The 23741-nt window shown below is 34.8% G+C and overlaps 1 protein-coding gene across 1 annotated transcript in view; it reads right to left on the bottom strand.

The window, feature by feature from the left end:
- The window catches only part of LOC111148096 (WD repeat containing planar cell polarity effector), a 445955-nt gene that overhangs the window by 49832 nt on the left and 372382 nt on the right, over positions 1 to 23741 (bottom strand). Inside the window, exon 15 of the mRNA XM_022504499.1 lies at positions 18281 to 18443. Coding sequence (XP_022360207.1) covers positions 18281 to 18443 — 163 coding nt within the window. The remainder of the gene's footprint in view (positions 1 to 18280; positions 18444 to 23741) is intronic.

The following is a 23741-nucleotide window of genomic DNA, read 5'->3' on the forward strand; positions in this document are numbered from 1 at the left end:
TTTGACTGTCTGGCTCTTCCAGCATCATTTACTGAAGAGACTGTCCTTTCCCCATTAAATGCATGGCTCATTTGTTACAAATTAATTGACTGCATGCATATGGATTTATTTCTGGGATTTCTCTTTCTTCCCATTCTGTGTGTCTTTTTATGCCCAAACCATACTCTTTTGATTGGATTGTGATATGTATTCTAATGAGGTCTTTTAAGAAAAAAATTAACATGTAATGTATTATTTGCTTCAGGGATACAGGTCTGTGAATCATCAATCTTACGCAATTCACAGCACTCACCATAGCACATACCCTCCCCAAAGTCCATAACCCAGCCACCCTATCCAGCCCCCACCCCAAATCCCAGCAACTCTCAGTTTGTTTCCTGAGATTAAGAATCTCTTATGGTTTGACTCCCTCCCTGGCCCCATCTTGTTTCATTTTTTTCCCTCCCTGCCCCCCCATGACCCCCTACCCCGCCTCTCAAATTCCTCATATCAGAGAGATCAGATGGTAATTGTTTTTCTCTGATTGACTTATTTCAACAAGGTCTTTTGGTTAATCTCTATGTTAAGATTTTATTTAATGTTTTGATTTAAATCTATCTTTGTCATATTTTCTTCCACAGTTTTGTGTTTGTTTGTTTGTTTGTTTCCTCTTTTTCTTTTGGGATATTTGGACTTGTATTTTCTTCTGGTATTATTTCCCTCTGTCTGAAGAACTTTTAATAATTCTTTTAGAGCTGGTCTGTTGGAAAGATGTTCTCTCAGTTTTTCTTCAACATATTTGCGAAGTTTTTAGCCATTACTTGTCTATTTTTTTCAGCATGGCATGCTTTTTCTTTTCTTTCTAGGACTCTGATGTTATGAATTTAGACTTTGACATTGTCTCTCTCTTTATTTTTTTTCCAGTATATATTTTTTCTCTTTCTTGTTCATTTGTTGTTCATTGTACTATTAATTTGTCTTCCAGTTCACTGACTCTTTCCTTTTTCATCTCATTTCTGCTATTGAAGCCATCAGTGAGCTTTAAAAAATTCTGGTTTTTGAGTTCATTATTTGTTTTTTTTTTCTGTTTTCTGTTTCTTTTTGAGACTTCCTATTTTTCATTTGTTTCAACAGTTTTTGTGATTGTTAGAAAATTTTTGTAAAGCTGCTTAAAGTTTTGTCAGATAATTCCATCATCTGTCATCTCAGTGTTGTTGTCTTTTGACTATTTTTCCATGTGAGTGGAGTTTTTCCTGTAGTAATTTGGGGTCCTGGACATTTTAAACACTGTATGACTTCCTTGTTGAAATCCCATGATAAATGTTGGTAATTTTGCCCTAGTAGCCAACTGATCTTTTTAGGGTTAGGCTTCAAGTTCCAGTGCACCTCTGTGAGCTGTGGTTCCAATGTCAGCTCATTTTTCAAAGTCTTTGCAATACTGTTTAGATCTGCAAATGTGCATCATCCACTTGTCAATCTGTGACTTGGGTGATGCTTTATATGTTAGTTTAGATCTCAAAGTCTTTTATATGCTGGTTAAGGTTAGATCCATAATACATGGGCTTGGGGTATGAAACTGGAGTTTATAAATAATTTAATGGGGTCACTTTCTTGAGGTCCTTCCTGTCTGTAATCTCCTTTGGTACCTTCTAGTCGAGGAAGCAGTGGCTTGAGTCACTTCATGTTGCCACACACCTCCTTGGCTGGAACTGTCTCCAGGCCCAAGTTGTGGAAAAATGAAGGAAAAAATACTGGTAAATTTACCATAGAGTGGTGAGGTACTTCAGATTCTGGTCTTCTTCCTTACTCTATCTGTCACTATTTACTTGCCAGAGTCTTCAAATAGTTACTCTGTACATTCTTTGTAGGGTTTTAGCTGCATTCAGTAGGAGAGAAAGGGATAAATAGTGTGCTTGTTCCATCTGGAACCAGAATCTGATAATCCTGATTTTTAATGGCTTACATAGTATTCGAATATTTGGATATACTATAATTTACTCAATTTCCCAAATATACATTTAAATTATTCAGTTTTATGATAACAATGTGATGGACATTTCTATGTATATATTACAAAAGCGAAATTTTAAGTCATGATACTTAAACTCTTTTTGATACAACTGCCAAAATTACTTTCTGAAAAACTTACTTGGATTTATAAAACTTGACTATCAAAAAGAATATTGACCACTTTAAAATAAAAACAAATCGAGGGGTACCTGAGTGGCTCATTCAGTTAAGTGTCTGAATTCAGTTAAGTATCTGAAATTAAGTGATTTTGGCTCAGGTCATGATCTAAGGTCATGAGATCAAGCCCCAAGTTGGGCTCTGAGCTCAGCAGGGAGTCTGTTTCTCTTCCTCTCCCTCTCCCTCTGCCTCTCCCCTGTTAGTGCCTCTCCCCCTTAAAGTGCTCTTTCTCTCTCTCAAAAATAAATAAATCTTTAAAAAAGCAAAAACAAATGGAGATCAGCCTTGAAAATTCTCTCAACACACAAAACCAGTTTCATTATACAAACAAAGCTTAATTTCGCTTATTTGGCAAGACTAACTTAATCTAGGTCATTTCTTGCTTATGCCTGTGGAAATCATAAGTAAAACTTGACTTGTTTTATAGAGTTTTTATAAGGCAACCACTCACCAATTCCCTATCATTTAAGAAAATTTTAATATTATAACCAATCACTGTGAAGAATAAACAATCACTGCTCTCTCACTATATAAGCTGCTCTATAAAAAAACAAGCCTCATTTGAGTCTCATTCATGTTTTGAATGAGTCTCATTTTTATGCCCAAACCATACTCTTTTGATTGGATTGTGAGTCTCATTCCATGTTTTGGTTTGAGTGCCTCTGGTTTGAAACTTTCTTTTTGGTGTGTGCACAGTAAAATTTTCCTCATTACTACTTCAGTGATTCATTAGTTTTACTCTGTTATTTCTGATGGACTGAAACACATTAAACACCATTTAAAAATGCATTTGACTATTCCCTACCCCTCCACCTCAAAATTGTGGTCACCACTGCAGGTTAATAGCTTAATTTATGGCTCTGGAAACTGATAAATTTAGGGAACTAATCAAGCATTTACTTTGCCTTTTAGGGTAATCAAATAACTGATAAGGAACCTTTTTTTCCCCTGTATAAAAGAATTCTAGCTTATAAATGACAGAATTAGAAATTTGCTACCCCTAATTAAATAATAATCTCGGGAGCTCTCATTGGTGAATTCCAAAGCACTAGACAAAATGTTGATGGGGAACTTTATACAGATCTTCCTTGACTTTTGATGGGGTTACATCCTGGTAAACCCATTGTAAGTTTCAACTACGCAAAGTCAGTGATGCATTTTATACCCTAACCTACCAAACATCATAGCTTACCTACCTTAAATATATTTAAATATATTAAATATATTCTGAACCCTTCCATTAGCCTATAATTAGGCCAAATGATCTAACACAAAGCTATTTTCTAATACAGTGTTGAATATCTATGTAATTTATTGAATACTGTACTGAAAGTGAAAAACAGAATGGCTGTATGGGTACAGAAGTAAGTGTGTCAGTTGATTACCCTCCTAATCATGTAGCAGATTGGGCGCTGTGGTTGGCTGCCACCACCCAGCATCACAAGGGGATACTGTACCACATAGTGCTAGCCCAGGAAAAGATCAAAACTCACTATTTGAAGTATGGTTTCTACTGCATGATTATCACTTGTGCACCATCATGAAGTAAAAAACCAATCTAAGTCAGGGACCATTGGTAATGGAGAATTCCAGGGATTAATTTTAGCATCATTAAAAGACCTTGTGTACTTCAAGTTGTGATGTAATAAAGAGCACAGTGTCCTTTGTTATTTTTTGTGATTTGGGACACAAAGTAACAATTTCCCTAAATTTGTTTATAGGAACATACTTAAGAAAAGCAAAATAATTATAATTTATAAATATAGGGAATTTACAGATGATATATATATTCTTCTCCCATCTTCCAGACATGCAGTTTGTCTCTGGGAAGGGATATGCAAAGCTTGGTGTATCTCGAATTGTAGGTAATAGACAAATAGCTTGGTTTATAAGGAAAAGTTATTACATGGTGGTGTTAGGGTATTTCAGGCCTCATCTAGAGGATTTTTTGTGGAGATCTGCCTTATATTCAGAATTCAGTTCAGGACCCTGTCCACCTGTTTTCAGGTGTACATAATATAGCAAAACCAAAGCATCTTTTGTTATATTTTTTTCTATGTATATAAATGCCATCATCTTTCTTAGGTTATTTTCTGCTTTTGTAATTCTCTCCTGGAAAGCTTCATTTTCCTAACTTTTTTCATTTCTCTTTGTTGACAGAGGAAGTAAACCTAGATTCAACAAATATGGTAAAGTGATAAAAAATGGACCCAAAGAAATAGTGAAGAATACTAAAAGCACATGGACATTTCTGCTTTGTCCTCAATGGTATACATTTCATTATTTTTTTTGGAAACCATACATTTAAATATTTTAACATAAAAAATATTTTAACATAGCTGCATGTGGTCCATATCCAAGAATAACTGCTTTCAGGGAAAAAAGAAATGTAGAAATAAAGACTCCTTAAATGAGTCCCTCCCTTCTTTCCTTCCTTTCTTCTTTCTTTATGATTTATTTCTTTTAGAGAGCAAGTGAGTCGGGGAAGGTGTAGACAGAGAGAAAAACCAGCAGACTCCCCACTGAGTGGGACTTGGGCTCCATCCCAGGATCCCAAGACCATGACCTGAGCCAAAACCAAGAACAAGACGTTTAAGTGACTGAGCCACCGAGGCACCCCAAAGTGAGTCCCTTTAAACTGGGATTGAAAATCACCATAGGGGCAGCTGGGTTGCACAGTCGGTTGGACAGGTTGAGCATGGGACTGTTGGTTTTGGCTCAAGTCATGATCTCAGGGTTGTGAGATCAAGCCCTGAGATAGGGCACTGCACTCAGTGGGGAGTCTGCTTCCCCTCTCCCTCTTCTTCTCCCCCTCTCCCTGCCATGCTCTGTCTCTGTCTCTCTCTCTCAAGTAAATAAATAAATCTTTAAATAAAAAAAAGTTAAAAGGAGGTCACTGTAATAGTAACAATACAATCAATACAATATAATTAACTAAAAACAATACAATTAACTAAAAAATAGAAGGTAAAAACATATAGATAAGCTTATATTAATAAAAAGTAGGTTATAATTTCAACTCTGCACAAATTCTTAGAATGGACAAAGAATAGATCAGTTCATTTGGGTGGGAGGGGAGTGGTTCTAGTTTTTCTGACTAGATTCTTTACAAGCATTGTATAGCATCTTTAACTTCACATCTAACGTTTATAACACACATCATCTTAAAGAGGGCCACTTTTTCAAGAAATACTTAAGGACTTCATCTTTCTGTGGCTTCTGTTAGTACTTTGATAATAAACTCATTTTCTTTTGCAATTCTTTTAATTTCATTATCCTTATGGAATTTCTTTTTTTCACTTAGTGGTTTAAGTGCCATTTCCTCATTTATCAGTGGTTTTTGCATGAGATTTCTCCAGCATCCCTTTCACTGAGCTCATGAAATATTCTTTTGTGCAAGATTTTTAGTTGTTTAGAAATGTCTTTGTATTATTATGTTAGGTGTTTGCATAGCTGACAGTCTCTGAAAGCACTGATGACCTAGCACTTAATAGGTGGATGCTTGTATTCACTGTGGAGGGATATTTGAGTGGGGACTGAGGTTATAAGTAGTTAGCGCATTCTTAAATATTTCACATTATAAAGACTGTTGTTGCTCTATATAAACTCATACAACTGTAGGGTTTCAGATGATGAATATATAGGCAATAAGGACCTCCCCCCCCATACCTGAAATGTTATATTTTAAATGCCAAGTTATGAAGTTTGAGTTTTCTGAGCTTTGTGGAAGAAAAGTACTATGTAAGAAGTATGGTGAAGTCCACTAATAAAGGTAAAGGGTTTCAAAATGTATAACACTAGTAAGGCTTTGTACATGAAATTATACTCCTATGTTTTTCATTTCACTTAGTTAATAAAAAGAACACATGCCAAACCAAAACCTTAACCCTTAAGATACATAAATTTTGGAGCTTTGGATTTTCAAGGTATTTGCTTTTCTAGTTCTAGTACTGGAGAACTACGATTCTATAATAGAACCATGAATCAATCTGTAAAGAACCTCCTTTCTTCATCGCTTTTCTTGAGACACATCAAAGCCACAACAGAATGAAACTCCTCTTTTACAGTCAGTTTTAGTGGGTCAGAAGATGAAAATAAGAAAATCCATTGGAGACCAGATTAGGCTGAAGAGAAAATAGAAATATTCTTTTTTGTTCTCCAGCTGTCATTATATATCTTCCTCACATTACCTTGATAAGCTTTCTTAAACATAGAGATCCAGTAAAAACCTGTAAATATCTTTCAGTTGTCAAAATGCCAATACCCTTTAATTTTTTTGTTTTCAAAGAGCTTAAGACTGATGGTCTTCTTTGGAAAGATGTTTAAAATTGTTCAGTTTTAGTCATATACTGGGGCTTAGAAAAAGGTGTCTCTACTTGTGTTATGTTTGCTGCCCATAAAACCAAAAACTGTCTTGGGGATAATTTGAACTTAATCAGTCCTGTGTAATATACATTAAGTTACCTTAATAGCCACACATTGGAAATGCTCAGCATAGTCTACATTTATTTCAGTTTAAGATGCAGAAATGGACTTCCTAGACATATGCCATATGTTCTCTTCTTATGCCAAGTTAACAAGAATTAAAAGACTGAGATGAATAAACAAGGTCAACTTAAGCTGAGCCAAATTAGACAACAGAATAATTGTCAGATTTTCTGTTGGCAGGGACAGTTTGTTTTGAGCCAATCTCCATGAATTATAGGCTGTAAATTTTTTTTCTGGGAAGTCTACCGCCAAGCATTCTGTTGACAATTTTCTTTGTTTTGTAAACACTGAAAATTTTCATCAAGTATATTGTTTATAGGCACACATAAGGATTATGGATAGATAGGGGTTTTTTGTTTGTTTGTTTGTTTTAACTTAAGGGAAATTTGCTTAGATACAAATCAAATAAAACTAAGCCAAAATATAGTAACTTTTAACAGGATAGTATTTCATTTGGAGTTTTTTAGGCATGAATTCAGATAGCAATAGCAGGAAACCAGTATTACAATTAATATATGACAGTTAATATGAAGGTAGATATGTATGTTACAAATACAAGATTTGATTGCTCTACAGTAAAGAATCTTAGCCTTTGAAGAGGATAAGCTAATACAAATAGGAAAATTGAAGAAATGAGAGAAATGGAATTATTTTAAATATAATAAATAGTTTAGAATAGTATCAAATCTAAAGTTAAATATTTAGTCCTAGGATCATTTAATTTATTTATCATTGCGCCTCTCACTTTGCCCTTTTTCTTTCTAAACTGCCTTTTCTTTGAGTTGCTTAACTTTTTTTAATTGCTATGTCAAAAATATGAAAAACTAACCATTTGAATAATGTTTATCCTAGCCACATAAAAAATATGAAAACCAACTATTTGAATAATATACAAAGTATAAAATCTCAGTCAGTACACATAATGGTGATTTTAAAAAACACTCACTCATACCCTAGATGTTGTAACTGCTATTAATATGCAAATGCTTGATTATTTTGGGGTAAACTTAACACACTTATTACCAGCTATATATTCTTATATCCTATATATTCTTGTATAATAATAATAATAATAATTCTTTTGTTTATTCAGCAAATATTTATTAGGCATCTGTTACATCCCAGGCACTTTTCTATGTCCTGGAGGATCCATCAGTGAGAGGAAAACAAAACAAAACAAAATTCTGCCCTCATACAGTTTACATTCAAGTAACTTTGTTCATAAACTCAAGACAGTACAGTCTATTCAAAATCCGTTTTCAGTTGGCTTCTGCAGCATATTTTGTTCAAGTTAATTCAGTTTATTTTGCCATAGGCTACCCAGAAATTAAAATTTTATTCAGTCATATAAGCATATGAAGAATGTAAATAATAGATAGGAAGGATTTAAAATTAAGAGAACATTTTATAAAGTAGGCTGATATTTTATAGTTCATTCATTCACTCATGGATGAGATGTTTGTTGAATGCTCACTCTGCAGCTGGTGCTGGGTTGGATGTTGTGAGTACAACAGTGAGCCAAAGTAGATATACCCTTAACCCCTGGTGAATGGGCCCATGCTGTGGGCCATGCTGCCATTCTCTCTTCTCTGCTTCTATCTCTTTTAAAGCCTGAGATTACTGAACTCCTCTAGACAAAACTTTTAGCTAAACTTCCCCATTGCAGTTCTGGTATTCAAATTTAGCCCTGAGCCCTAGCATTCAGGTGGTGAAGTGTGAAAACAGGCCTCATCTCAAATTTCCACTGATGTCAAGGCAGCTTTCCCTATCAGGTCAGCCCAGTCATTCAAACGATCTATTAAAAATACAGAACACATCCTAACACTTTGTATTAATTCCTCCTTGCTGCCATAACAAATAGCCACAAATTTAGTGACTTAAACAGGGTGCATTCTTTTCTGGAAGTTCTAGAGAATAATGTACTTTCTTGCCTTTTTGAGCTTCTAGAGGCCATTCTGCATTCCTTGGCTCATGGCTCCTTTCCTCCATTTCCAGAGCTAGCAGTGGTAGGTTAAGCCCATCTCACCGTGAGTTACTGGACACTGTTTCTTCTGCTTTCCTCCAGCACACTTAAGGACCCTCTTTCACATTTAAGGATTACATTAGGCCCATCTAGATAATCTGGCATGAACTCCCTATTTTAGAGCCAGATGATTAGCAGCCTAATTCTACCTGCTACCTTAATTCCCCTTTGCCACATAATAATAACATATTTACACATTCTTGGGATTAGGATGTGGACATCTTTGGGAGGCTGTTATTCTGCACACTACACACTCTAATATCCTATATTGCCTTCTCACTGCAATTAAAGATCATACACACTGACATGGCCTACAGGCCCTATTAACTTATCATTTTCCATTCCCCTTTATAGTTCAGCTGTATTGGCTCTCTTTTACTCAAACCTCCCAAACTTATTTCTGCCCTAGGGCCTTTGTATGTGCAGTTACCTCTCCCTGGAATCCACTGGCAATATACCACATCTTCACATAGATGACTCCTTGTTATTCAGCCCTTAACTCAAATAGTGCCTTCTCTAATCACCAACTTTTTTTGTATTTTTTCCTAGTACTTACCATTAACTGAATGACCTTTAGTTACATATTTTTGCTTGTTTCTTATCTGTATCATTCCTCTTCCTCCCCCACGCACTTGAGAACTCAGAGTGCGGTGTGCCAACTGTGCATCAGGCATTGTGCTAAGGCTTAAAGAAATGATAGTATCTAAGAATCAGGATGGTTTTTGCCTTCATAGAGTTTAATAGGTTAATGAGGAAGCAGCTATTAATCTAATAATCACATAAGAATAAAATTATAAGTGTGACAGTGTGCTAAAGCTTTATAGTTAGGATGTTTTAGTATCTGGTAGGACTAGCTCCCCTCTCATAGTGTCGTCTTTGTTTTGTTTTTCTATGTTAGCCTTAATATCACCATGTCTAACTAAATAAAAAAATATGCTGGTCTTTTTATTGGATTACATTAAATTTAGTTAATATAATACATTAATTTAGAGAGAGCTGACATCTTTATGATATTGAGTCATCCTATTCAAGAAGAGGGGATATATTCCCATTTTCTCAAGCCCATTTTTATGTACGTCACAGTGTTTTAAAATTTCCAACATGTGAATTTTGCATATTTGTTGTGCGGTTTATTCCTCAATATTTAATCTTTGTTGATAACATAAATGGAGTTTTCCTCTATCACTATATCCTCTAACTTGTTTGTGTATATGAAGACTGTTGTTCTTATACATTAATTTTACATCTTTCTACCTTACTATATTTTTAAAATATTTGATTACGTTTTATCATTGATTCCCTAGGGCTCTTCTGTTATATTGTCCTATCATTGCAAATGAAGATAGTTTTATTTCCTTACCAATTTTTTTTTTTTAAAGATTTTATTTATTTATTTGTCAGAAAGAGAGAGAGAGAAAGCACACAAACAGGCAGAGAGGCAGGCAGAGGAGGAGAGAGAGGCAGGCTCCCTGCTGAGCAAGGAGCCTGATGCGGGACTCGATCCCAGGACCCTGGGATCATGACCTGAGCCGAAGACAGCAGCTTAACCCACTGAGCCACCCAGGCGTCCCTCCTTACCAATTTTTATTCTCTAGTTCAAGGATTGGCAAACTTTTTCTGCAAAGTACCAGATAGTAAATGTTTAAGCTTTGAGGACCACAGGTCCCAATTACTATAGATGATAAATAAATGAATGGGTATGGATGTATTCTAATAAAAATTTATTTATAAGAAGAGTCAGCAGGTTTGGACTTGGCCAGTGGGCCATAGTTTGCCCTTTGATCTAGTTGATTTATCTAATTGTAATGGCTAATAACTCTGGAACAGTGCTGAATAGTAGCAGAGATAGTGGGTATTCTTGTCTTGTTTCTGATCTTGGCAGAAATGCCCTTAGTGATTCCCCATTAAATAAGATACTAGCTGGAGTGGCTGGGTAATGGACATTGGGGAGGGTACGTGCTATGTTGAAAAAATAAATAATTAAAAAAAAAGATATTAGCATTAGGACTAAGTTATATATGTATATATAAAACTATATATGTATGTACATATATATACTTATGTGAGAATATAACCTCAATTCCTATTTTCTTGAGTGTTTTTTTATCAGGAAGAGGGTTGTATTTTGTCAAAGGCATTTTCAGCATCTATAGAAATAATCATGTGATTTTTATTAACCATAGATCTATTAGTATGCAGTATGATCTCAGTGGATCTCAATGGATTTGGTAACATTGAACCAACCTTGTAATGTCAGGATAGATCTAGGGGTTGAATTTTGCTTGGTAATCATTATTATTTTTACATTGATATTTATGGGTACTATTCACTTGTAGTCATGTTTTTTTTTTACTGTAGAAAGTTTTTCTTTAATTTTAATGTATTGGAACAGTTCATACAGCAATTAAAATATCTGTTCTTTGAACAAGGCTTGGAGGTAGAATTGTCCAATCAAAACATCTGGACATTTTTCATATGGTACTTAAGAATTTTGTCTGTTTCTTTCATGGAAATTGGTCTGCTTCAGATTTCTAAATCTAATGGTGGTTACATTTGGCAATTTGTAATTACCTAGGAAATTTTCTTCTGCTTTTAAATGTATTTGCATGGAAATCTACAAAGTATTCTCTTATGATTAAAAAAAAAATCTGTTACAATGGTTAATTCCTTCCTCTGTGTGCCACTTCTTATTTTGTATATTTATGCTTTCTCTCTTTTTATCTTGAGCAAGTCAGCTTGATCAAGTCTATTTTCTTTTTTTCAAAAACATCTAGATTTAATCAGGTCTATAATTTTTATTTTCGTTTTTAAACTTCTACCTTAGGGGGTCAGTAAACTGTGGCCTGTCAGCTAGTCACCTCTTTGTATAAATAAAGTTTTACTGGATCACAGCCATGTTCATTCATTTCATATATTACAAACAGCTGCTTTTGTGCTGGAACAAGAGTTGAATAATTGCAGGAAAGAACATATGGCCCCACAAGCCTAAAATATTTACTCTCTGCACATTTAGGAGAATTTCCTAACCTCCACTCTGCCTCATTAATTTTTGCTTTTATCTTTATTATTTCCTTTCCTTTTACTTATTTTGGTTTAGTTTCTTGTTATTTTTCAGATTTTTAAACTGGAATTAGTTTATTTTTTCATTTTCTCTGACTAAAGTGTTTAGTGATAGTACTTTTCTTCTAATTATTACTTTCAATACATCCCATAGATTGTGATATGCAGTTTCATTATAATTACTTTTTAAAAAATTCACGTTGTGTTTTCTTCTTTCATGCAAGAGTTGTTTAATAGAAGGCTTTAAAATTTCTAGGAGGATGGTCATTTTGTTTCTTGTTAAACATTTCTAGTTGTATTGCATTGAGATCACAGAGTATTTCTAATAGTTCTTTCTTATAGAACTTAGTGATATCCTTTTGGAACCTAATATAAGATCATTTTTTTTGATGAATATTTGGGGAAAAAATCCATTTTCCATTATCAGAGTGTAGAATTTGATAAATATCCATAATATCTACATAAGTCATATTGTTTAGGTGTTCTTTCTCCTTATTTTTTGCCTACTTAATCTATTTTATAATAAGAATAATGAGTTAAAGTCTCCTGTTACTAGTATCTATGTCTCCTTGCATTTCTTATAGATGTAACTTCATAGAGGTGGTTTCTGCGTTAACTGGTGCTTACATATTGGCTTTATCTTTGTTGTGAAATGTGGACATCAGTATTTCATTTTGTTTTAATTAAAGAATTTTTATTTATTTATTTATTTGACACAGAGAGAGAAAGAGATCACAAGTAAGCAGAGAGGCAGGCAGAGAGAGAGGGGGAAGCAGGCTCCCTGCTGAGCAGAGAACCTAATGCGGGGCTCAATCCCAGGACCCTGAGATCATGACCTGAGCCACCTAGGCACCCCTGGAAGTCAGTATTTCTTTGTTAATATTTAATACTTGGGGGCTTGAATTCTGTCCGTTCTATAACCAGGAGTTCTGTTGGTTTCTTACTTTCATTTGCCAAGGCTATCTTTTCTCATCTCTTTATTTTTAGCTTTTCTAGATCAATTTATTTTAGATATATCTCTTTAAAGATTTATTTATTTTAGCACAAATTGGGGGAGGAGCAGAGGGAGAGAATCTTCAAGCAGACTCTCTGCTGAGCATGGAACCTGAAGCTGGGTTCAGTCCCAGGACCCATGATATCATGACCTGAGCCAAAAGCAATAGTCAGAACCTCAACCGACTGACCCACCCAGGTGCCTCCTAGATATCTCTCTTGTATACAGAATATAGCTGGTTCTTGGTTTGTGGGCATACTAAAAATCTTTTTCTATTAATAGATGAGGTAAATCTATTTATATTAATTGATATTGATATGACTGATGTTCTTGATCTCTCTATGAATATTTTATAATGTGAATTTTATAATATTTGCTTATATTTCTTAAGTGGGTGTATTTCTTGGGAAGGTTTGTATTTTAGTTTTAGTGGTTATCTTTGTACTGATATCTTTTCTAATGCCCTTAGTCTGTTCTTAGTTAATCTTTAATTATCTGATGTATCAGTGTTTATTGTTGTCTTTTAACTTCCACCTATGTCTCTACAACAATCACAGCTTAGTCTACTTTTCTGTTTCACTTTGTTCCCCTCCCATTTTTTTAGTTGTATCATTTCTATTTAATACCTGTACATGAGTCTTCCACATTCACCTTTCTACTTCCCGTTTTTTTTTAAGATTTATTTTTTTATTTGAGTGCATGCACAGATGTGTGTGTGTGAGTAGGGGGAGAGGGAAGGGAGAGAAAAAATCCTCAAGCAGACTCCATACCCACTGTGGAGCCCATTGTGGGGCTGGATCCCAGGACCCTGAGGTTATGACCTGAGCAAAAACCAAGAGTGTTGCTCAACTGAGTGAGCCACCCAGGTGTCCCTCGTTCTGGTCTTCTGTCTACATTTAAATGTATTAAAATGTTCAGAATTAGTTCTTTTGCTGAAGTTTTTCCAGTTATCTCATGGTTGGATGAAGCTTTTCCTCTAGTATGTTCTCAAGAAGGGTTCATGGAAATTATTTTTCTTTAGCCTTGATACTTGAAGGAGAGCCTGGATAGATATGAAATCATTGGTTTACAATTCTTTTCATTGCGTTTTAAAAAACTGTTGCTCTACTTTTGCCTTCCTTGTATTTTATTTTTGAAAAGGGTGATGCTTATTTAATTCTTCTGCATTTGTTAAGTTATTTGATCTTTCTACAAGGAGGCCTTGCAGATTTTTAAAACTAATCATTGAAATCTAAGAATTTTGTTAAGATATATCTTCAAACTGATTTTTATAACCGTTTTTCTCAGGCACTTGGTATAATTTTTGTTTTTAAGATTTTATTTATTTGAGAGAGAGAGAGCATGAGTGGGAGGGAGGGCAGAGGGAGAGGGAGAAGCAGACTCCCCACTGAGCAGGGAGCCTGATGTGGGGTTCCATCCCAGGACCCTGGTTCATGACCTGAGCTGAAGGCAGATGCTTAACCGACTGAACCACCACCCAGGGACCTCCTGGTTTAATCGTTTGATATGTAAACCAAATCTTTTTTTAAATATTTCTTTCTGAAACATTTCCCTGGATTATAGTTTTAAATATTAATTCTGATTCCAGTGAATCAAATTGTACAGATGCTCTTTACTTCTTCGCCTTATTTCTCTTTACATTACTTTCTCCCTTGTCTTTTTTTCTTTATCTCCTTTTCATTGTCTTGTTTTCTGCCATTTTCAGTGCCTTTTATTAAATTTTAATTTGAATTTATTCCCATTTGGGTGCCTTATAATATTTCATTTTTAAGATATTTTTCTTCTCTTTCTTTCTTGAATGGAACGAACTTCCTCCTTTCCCACCCCCACCTCTTCCTCTTTGTTTTTGTCCTTCTAATTCAGAGTGGGTTTCCATGTACCCAGCTGCTTGTTTGAATATATTTAATTTTGCATGGAGTGTTGTTACAGTTTTCTCCTACTTCATGGTGGTTTTGTCGGGGGGGTGGTGAGAATTTTTTTCAATTGATATATGTTGGTATCATTTTTTCTTTCTTTGAAGTAACTGTATAGAACTGTTCATCTTTTTCCTGCTTATTTTTGTGGTATTGGAATGCATTTTGGGAGATTCTAGTTCAGTGGAGCCCTCAGTATGACTAAGTCTGGCACTTTGTTGTGTAAAGGTAGATAGAGACCACGGGAACAGAATGCCGAATCCAGAAATAAATCTTTACACCTACGGTCAACTGATTTTTGACAAACATATAAAGGTAACTGAATTTTCATGTACAAAATAATGAACTTAGACACTTTATATCACATCATACATAAAAATTAACTCAAAATGGAATTGAGTGTAAGAGCTAAAACTATAAAACTTCCAGAAGAAAACATAAGAGAAAATTTTGTGATTTTAAGTTAGAAAAAAACTTCCTCTATACAAAACAAAAGCATAATCAATAAAAGAAATTATAACTACACTGGGTTTTACCAAAATTTGAAACTTCTGCACTTCAAAAGACATGATTAGGAAAATGAAAGGGCAAGCCACAAACTGGGAGAAAATATTTGCAAATCATATATTTGATTAAGGACTTAACAATTAAGAATATATAAAGAGGTCTTATAATTCAATAATAAGAGAACTTATTTTAAAAATGAACAAATTTTGGGGTGCCTGGGTGGCTCAGTGGGTTAAAGCCTCTGTCTTTGGCTCAGGTCATGATCCCAGAGTCCTGGGATCACGTCCCACATTGGGCTCTCTGCTCAGGAAGCAGGAGCCTGCTTCCTCCTCTCCCTCTCTGCCTGTGTCTCTGCCTACTTGTGATCTCTGTCTGTCAAATAAATAAATAAATAAATAAAAATAAAATAAAAAAAAATTTTAAATGAACAAATTTTGAATAGATGTTTCACCAAAGAAGATACTTTAATGGCTAGTAATCACAAAAAATGCTCAATATTATTAATCATTAGGAAAATGCAAATTAAAATCATAATGAGATACTCTATACCAGTAGAATGATTATAATCAAAAAGACAGTACCAGCCACAGGTGAAGATATGGAGAAACTGGAGCCCTCGTACATTGCTGATGGGTATATAAAATGTTATTGTCACTTTGGAAAACAATTTGGTAGTTTCTAAAAACTAACAAGATAAATATAAACTTAAAATATGATCCAGCAATTCCACTCCTAGATATCTACCCATGGGGAATGAAAACATTTTGTCCCCTTGAAGACTGAAATGTGACTATTTATAACAATATTATTCATAATAGCCCAAATCTGAAAGTAATTAAAAATATCCAGCAGCTGGTGAGTAGATAAAATGTGGTAGATCCCTACAATGGAATACTATTTAGAAATGGAAAAGGCATAAACTATATACTACAACATGTATGAACCTAAGAAACCATAATGCTAAGTGAAAGTAGTCTGAGGCAAAAGACAACATATTGTCTGAACACATTTATGAAGTTTCCAGACTATAAGATTTCATTTATATCAAATTCCTCTAGAGGCAGAAAGCAGACCAGTAACTGGTTCAGGCTGGAGGTAGGAATGGGAATGCATTGTAAGTTGGCACAGGGGAACTTTGCGGCAATGGAAATGTTCTAAAAACACTGTGGTGGTAGTTGCATAACTTTATAAATTCAGCAAATATCACTGAATTGTATACTTACAAGGGGCAAATTTTATGGTGCATGTAAATTATACCCCAGTGAAATCATTTTTAAAAACATACATAAAGAAGTAGGCTTCCAGGTAGTTGAAGATAATAGTGGCTGTCTTCCTTTCTACTTCCCAGTATTTCCTCTATAAATGATGTAGAACATAAGAAAAGAAACTACATGAAAGCCCCACTTTCAGCATGACTTGACAGAGAACTTCCAGACAATTGTAAATAAGATGGAAAAAATGCCAAATCCCAGTGCATGATGTCTGCTTCCTGGTGTTCTTGTAGATGAGAGCATGAACTATACCATGAAGTGTGAAGGGATAGTTTTTTAAATCCATAGCTTGTGTGGTGGGGAGATGGATGGATGAAGAAGGGCAAAAAGGGAGAGGCACCTTCTGGCAGTTGGATGTGAAGGAACAAAGAAGCAAAAGGGGAAAATTTAGGGTCCTGCAAGATAAAAGGTCATACAACTCTTATCAGGAATGTGTAGGGAGCTTAATTAGACCCTCTTTGATTCTCTTATTCCAGGATCTTCCTGTTAAATTTTTTTTGCCTAGTTCCCTATTCTGTCACTTGACCTAAGCAGGCTAGTAGAGCTGTGGCTTTCCAGGTTCATTTTCTATCAGATTTGTTACTTTTACTTACAGTTAGTTTGCTGTTTTTATTGATAATGCTGCAAGCAGGGTTCTTCCACTCTAAACTCCAAATCAAGTCAGCTGTTGTTTTTCACAGCCCATCCTACCCTAGTAGAACTAGAAGGATGAACTAGCTTGGGGGTCAAGAAAGGATGGGAGCAGCCCCAGAACATCAGATTTCCCCTTTATTGTTAGAAGTTCAGCATTTTTTCATGAATAAATGCTTATCAAACTGTTGTTTGCCCCTATTTGATTTACAGAGCTCTGAAATGGTAATTTTTGTCCAGTTTATAACTGTTGTCTGGGGAGAGGATTTACTTACCTCTAAATGCTGCCATACCTGGAAATTCTGCTCCTTTATTTACCTTTAATCAAACTATGTAGTTTAAGGCATTTTCCTCAAGGATATTATAAGTATATATGTATAATTGATATGAAATTCCTATGATATATACAAAAAAATATGGCCTTTTCACAATTATTGCATGTAGTTGGGTTCCCTAAAAGCAGATATGTCAACTGCAGAACAGGGGCCAAATCCCGGCCACTGCCTGTTTTTGTAAATAAAGTTTTATTATAACAAAGCCACTCTCATTTATTTATGTATTTTCTGTGGCTGCTTTCATACCACAGTGGCAGAGTTGAGTATTGTGATAAAGTCTATATGATCCACAGAGCCAATATCTGGTGCTTTACACAAAAAGTTTGCTGACCTTTTCTTCAGAGCAAATTATAACGATAACTAACATAATTACCGTTATAAATAATATTACTTTGTCTAGTATTTTTATTTCACATTTATCCTGCTTTTCTTAACAACCTATATATTCAGCTAGATATGAAATTATCATTTATCAGATTTCAGGAACTAATGGCAAAGTTGCATAATTATGATCATATGAATTACAACCTAAATATACTAAGCATACTAAATATACTAAAATTAATAATTTAATCTAATAATCTAACAATTCTAAAATTTAACAACAGAATAAAAATACACTTTGATATGTTATAGTAATTTCATGTTCATCTTGGCCTGGAATAACATTCACTCTAACAATATTCTGTTTACATTGAATTCTTCCTCCATCATACCTGCTCTCACATGACCAAACTACTGCAAAGTCATCATCATGAGAAAATGCACATTTTTTTCTTTGACATTTTGAAATATTCTTGCTTAAGTATTAATTTGCTTTTAAACAGGGAATATTTAAGTTGTTTAATACTAAATATTTTGTGGAGCACTTTTCTCAGTTCAATGTATCTTACCTATTAGAGAAGACATTCAGTGTTCTTTGTTGAATAATATGTTTCTGGATTGAACAAAAGGGAGGAAGGTTATCTGGAAATGTGTCTTCTCCTTGAGAAGCTAAAGACAGGCCAACAAAAGCTTCATTTAGCATATCTCCTCTGTCCAAAGGCCCCAGGAGTTCTGTTAAAAAATGATTGAGATATGAATCAAAATCAAATAAAATTTCTGCTAACTCCTTTATAAGTATGATTACAGGAAAACTTCTGCATAGCCTGATGAAACTTCTTAAAAATTTGTCAGTTAACTATATAGTGTAAATCTTGTAGTCCTAGTCCTTGTATGACTTCTGTCATTCTGACACTTAGCTCAACCAGGAGAATTTGGTAACTGAATAATTAGTGTTTTCAAGTTCACATTTTAAATTTAAAAATCCATTCATAACTTCCCCATAGTGTTTTTTCTTTTCTTTTTTTTTTTTTTAAGATTTTATTTATTTATTTGACAGAGAGACAGTGAGAAGAGGGAACACAAGCAGGGGGAGTGCAAGAGGGAGAAACAGGCTTCCTGCAGAGCAGGGAGCCAGACACGGGACTCAATCCCAGGCCCCAGGGATCATGACCTGAGCCAAAGACAGATGCTTAATGACTGAGCCACCCGCCACCCCCATTCATAGTGTTTTATCCACCATTTTATTAATCAAATATTTTTGTTGTTGTTAACCAACTACTGGAATACTTTATTATATTGGAAAATGAAGAGAAGTAAATTATTTTATATCCCACATATAGAACACAATTTGAAAGTAAAAAAGGAAAGTATCTTTTACAGGAATGTATTTTTTCCAATATTTACTCATCTTAATTGGAATTTTAAAGTATGTAGAGAGTTTGCTATTCCCACATCATACCGATGTACAGAGCAAACTTTTTAAAATTGGCAGCTTAGGGCATTATTTAGAAAAATTGTGAAACATGTTGACATTGTGAAAAATATATTCGAAGAAACATAAGTTTTATTAAAGGCTAAAAACTCTTAGGACCACACTGTGTGTGTGTGTGTGTGTGTGTGTGTGTGTGTGTGTGTGTGTACCCTGTTAACCATTTTTAAAGTGTGCAGTTCAGTAGTATTAAGTATACTCATCTTATTGTGCAAAAGATCTCCAAAATTTTTTCTGCTTATAAAATTGACACTGTACACCCATTAAACAGCTCCCCGTTTATTTCTCTTTCCCTTCCTCTAGCCCCTGGTAACCACCATTTTGCTTTCTGTTTCTATAAATCTGACTACTTTGGATACTTCACTTAAGTGGTATCATGTAGTATTTGCATTTATGTGACTGGCATATTTCCCTCTGCAGAATGTCTTCATGGTTTATCCATGTTTTAGGATTTCCCTCCTTTTTAAAGGCTGAATGATATTCCACCATATGTATATACCACATTTTGCTTATCCATTTGTCCATGCATGGAAATTTGGATTGCTTCCAGCTTCTGGCTGTCGTGAATAATTCTGTTATAAAGATGGGTGTGCAGATATCTTTCTGATACCCTGATTATACTTCCTTTGGATATATACCTGTAAGAGGGGTTGCTGGATCATATGTAAGTTCTGTTTTTAATTTCTTAAATTAATTTCTTTAGTTAGTTAAGTTTTATTTAAGTAATCGCTACACCCAGTGTAGGGCTCAAACTCATGACTCCTGGATAAAGAGTCGCATGCTCCTCTGACTGAGCCAGCCAGATGCCCCAACTGTTTTTAATTAATGAACCACCATGTTGTCTTCTTTGTGGTTGCACCATTTTACAGTCCTACCAACAGTGCTCCAAATTTTCCACAACTTTGCCAACACTTGTCATTTTCTTTTTTTTTTTTAATTAGAGCCATCCTAATGGGTGTGAGTTGATATCTCGTTGCAGTCTTGATTTGCATTTCTATAATTATCAGTGATGCTGAACATATTTTCATGTCCTTATTGGCCATTTGTTTATCTTCATTGGTGAAATATCTATTCAGGTCCCTTTGCCCATTTTTGAATCAGGTTGTTTGATTTTTGTTGTTGAGTTTTAGGAGTACTTTATATTGATGTTATTAATCCCTTATCAGACATATGATTTTCAGGTATTTTCTCCCATTTCATAGGCTGCCTTTTCATTCTGTTGATAGTGTCCTTTCATGAATAAAAGTTTTAAATTTTGATGCAGTCCAATTTATTTTTACTTTTGTTGTCTATACTTCTGGTATCCTCTCCAACTAAACATTGCCAAATTCAATGTCATGAAGATTTTTCCCCTTTTTTCTCCCTAAACTTTTGTAGTTTAAGTCTTATATTTAGGTCTTTGATCCATTTTGAGTTAATTTTCATATATAGTACAAGTTAAGGGTCCAACTTCATTTTTAAAAATATAGATATCCAGTTTTCCAAGCACCAGTTGTTGAAAAGATTTTCCTTTTCCTCACCAAATGGACTTGGTATCCTTGTTGAAAATCATTTGGCCATATATGTAAAGGTTTATTTGTGCTCTATTTTATTCCATCAGTCTGTATGTCTGTTTTTATTCTAGTACTATAGTGTTTTGATTGCTGTAGCTTTGGAGTAAGTTTTGAAGTGAGGAAGTGTGAGTCCTTCAGGTTTATTCTTTATCAAAATTATTTGATTCTTCAGGGTCTCTTTGAGATTCCAAATGAATTTTAGGATGGGTTTTTCTCTTTTTGTAAAATATGTCATTGGGATTGTGATAAGAATTACATTGAATCTATAGATTTCTTTGGGATGTATGGGCATTTTAAAAATAAATCCTACAATCCATGAACAAAAGGGATGCTTTTATTCACTTAGTACTGTGTTTGTTTTCTTTCAGCAGTGTTTTCTATTTTTCAGTGTACAAGTCTTTTACCTCAGGTTTATTCCTAAAATTTTTAATTTTTTTGATGCTCTTGTAAGTGGAATTATTTTTTAAATTTTCTTTACAAATTGTTCATTGAATTTTTTTAAAGTTTTTATTTAAATTCAAGTTAGTTAACATACAGTGTAATATGTTTCAGGTATACTATACAGTGATTCAACACTTGCACACAACACCCAGTACTCATCACAGCAAGCACACTCCTTAATCCCCATCACCTATTTTACCTATCCCCCCATCTACCTCTCCTCTGGCAATCATCAGTTTCTTCTCTATAATTAAGAGTCTGTTTCTGATTTGGATGCCTTTTATTTATTTTATTTCCTAATTGTGCTGGCTGGGATTTCCAATGCTATGTTGAAAAGAAATAGAGAAAGAGGGCATCTTTGTCTTGTTCGTGATTATAGGGGAAAAGCTTTCAGTTTTTCACTATTGACTATGATGTTAGCTGTGGGCTTATAATAATTTTAGTATGGTCTTTTTAGGTCAAGGTAGTTTCCTTCTAGAGTTAATTTATCGAGTTTCTATCATGAAAGGGTATTGAGTTTTGCTAAATGCCTTTTCTGTATCAATTGAGAAATATATAGTTTCTGTCCTTTATTCTGTTAATGTGGTGTATTACATCAATTTACTTTTGTAGGTTGAACTGTTCTTACATTTCAGAAATAAATTACTTGAAGTATAGTCTTTTTAATATGCTGCTGAATTTGGTTTAGTAGTATTTTGTTAAGAATTTTGCATCAACATTTATCAGAGATAGTGGTCTATTCTTTAGTGTCTTTGGCTTTGGTATTAGGGTGCTAGAAAGTGGAGGAGGGACATCAAAGTACCCTGAATTGAGAAGGCACTTTGCGACAGGAAAACAAAGGAGGTGACTCCTTACACAGTTTACACAGAGTTCTATTAAGGGTAACTTATTGATGGGGGGAGATCAGGTGGAAGATGGTCCATGGCAACTGCACAGTTATTTTCCACAAAATCCAGACCTTAGTCCACAGATTTTATTAGAGCAAGGGGCCACAAAGGACAGTGCAGCAAGATCAAAGTGTTCACACACATCACAAAGGGTTTGCATGCACCTAATTGATAGCTAACCTTTAACTAGATTCTGTGGCACCACCTGTGTGTCAGGCAGGGGAAAAGACTATGTTATTGCTGACAGACTCATGGGAGGCCAGAACATGCCACCCCCTATCCTGACCTTGGCAGGCTTTCTAAGGTATGTGTATTAATCTCCAAGGGGCTGGAACATGTACCCCAAGAGAGGTCTTTGGGTAAACATGAACAAGATGGTGGGCCAAAGGTGGAATCAGTATTGTCAGCACTCCTACATAGAGTAATGATGGCTTCATAGAATGAGTTTGAGATGTTGTTTTCTGTTTAGTTTTTTGTACAAGTTTGAGGAGGACTGGTGTTAATTCTTCTTTTAATGTGTAGTAGAATTTCCCTTGAAGTCATCAAATCCTAGACTTTTCTTTTTGATTTATCCATTTCTAGAATTTATCCATTCCTTTTAGGTTTTACAATTTGTAGGCATGCAATTGTTCATAGTACACCTAGAATCCTTTTTATTTCTGTGGTATTGGTTGTAACAGCCCCTTTCACTTTGGATTTTCATTTTTGAGTTATTCCTTTTTCCCCCCCCCCATAATCTAGCTAATGACTTGTCAATTTTTGTTGAAGTTAAAAAAAAACAAACACCTCTTAGTTTCCTTGGTCTTTTCTGTTGTTTTTTCTGGTCTCCATTTCATTTATTTGATCTTTGTTATTTCCTTCCTTCTGTTAACTTGGGGCTTAGATCTTTTTTTTCAGTTCCTGAGGTGTAAAGTTAAGTTTTGATCTGAGATCTTTCCTCTTTTTTAATGTAAACATTTACTGATATAAATTTCTTTCTCAGCACTGCTTTTGCAGCATCCCATAAATTTGGGTATGTTGTGTTTTCATTTTCATTTGTGTCAAGATATTTTCTAATTTCCCTTGCGATTTCTTCTTTGACCTATTGGTTATTTAAAAGTGTGTAGTTTAATCTCCATGTCTTGCTGGTTAATTGTATGTGTCAACTTTACTGAGCTAAGGGGTGCCTACATGGGCAATAAAACATTATTTTGGGGTATGTCTGTGAGTGGGTTCAGGAAGCAATTAGCATTTGAATCAGTAGACTAAGTAAAGAAGTCTACTTCACCAGTGTGGACAGTTATCTTCCAGTCTATTCAAGACCCAAACAGAACAAAAAGTCAGAGAAAGGAAGAATTGTACCTCTCTCTTCTTGAACTGGTACGTCCATCTTCTCCTGCCTTCTGATATTGGAATTCCTGGTTCATGGGCCTTTAGACTTTGGGACTTGTACCAATGGTACCCAACCCCATTCCCCTCCATTCTACCTCCCTCTCCACCATTCTCAAGCCTTTGGCCCCAGACTGGGAGTTATACCATTGACTTTTCTGGTTCTCAGGCCTTCACACTTGCACCGAATCACACCACCAGCTTTCTTGGTTCTAAGCTTGCAGATGGCATATTGTGGGACTTCTCAATCTTCACAATCATGTGAGCCAATTCCCATAATAAATCCCTCATG

The sequence above is a fragment of the Enhydra lutris genome, unplaced genomic scaffold (genome assembly GCF_002288905.1).
Source record: "Enhydra lutris kenyoni isolate GAN:26980312 unplaced genomic scaffold, ASM228890v2 scaffoldscaffold18, whole genome shotgun sequence".
NCBI lineage: Eukaryota > Metazoa > Chordata > Mammalia > Carnivora > Mustelidae > Enhydra > Enhydra lutris.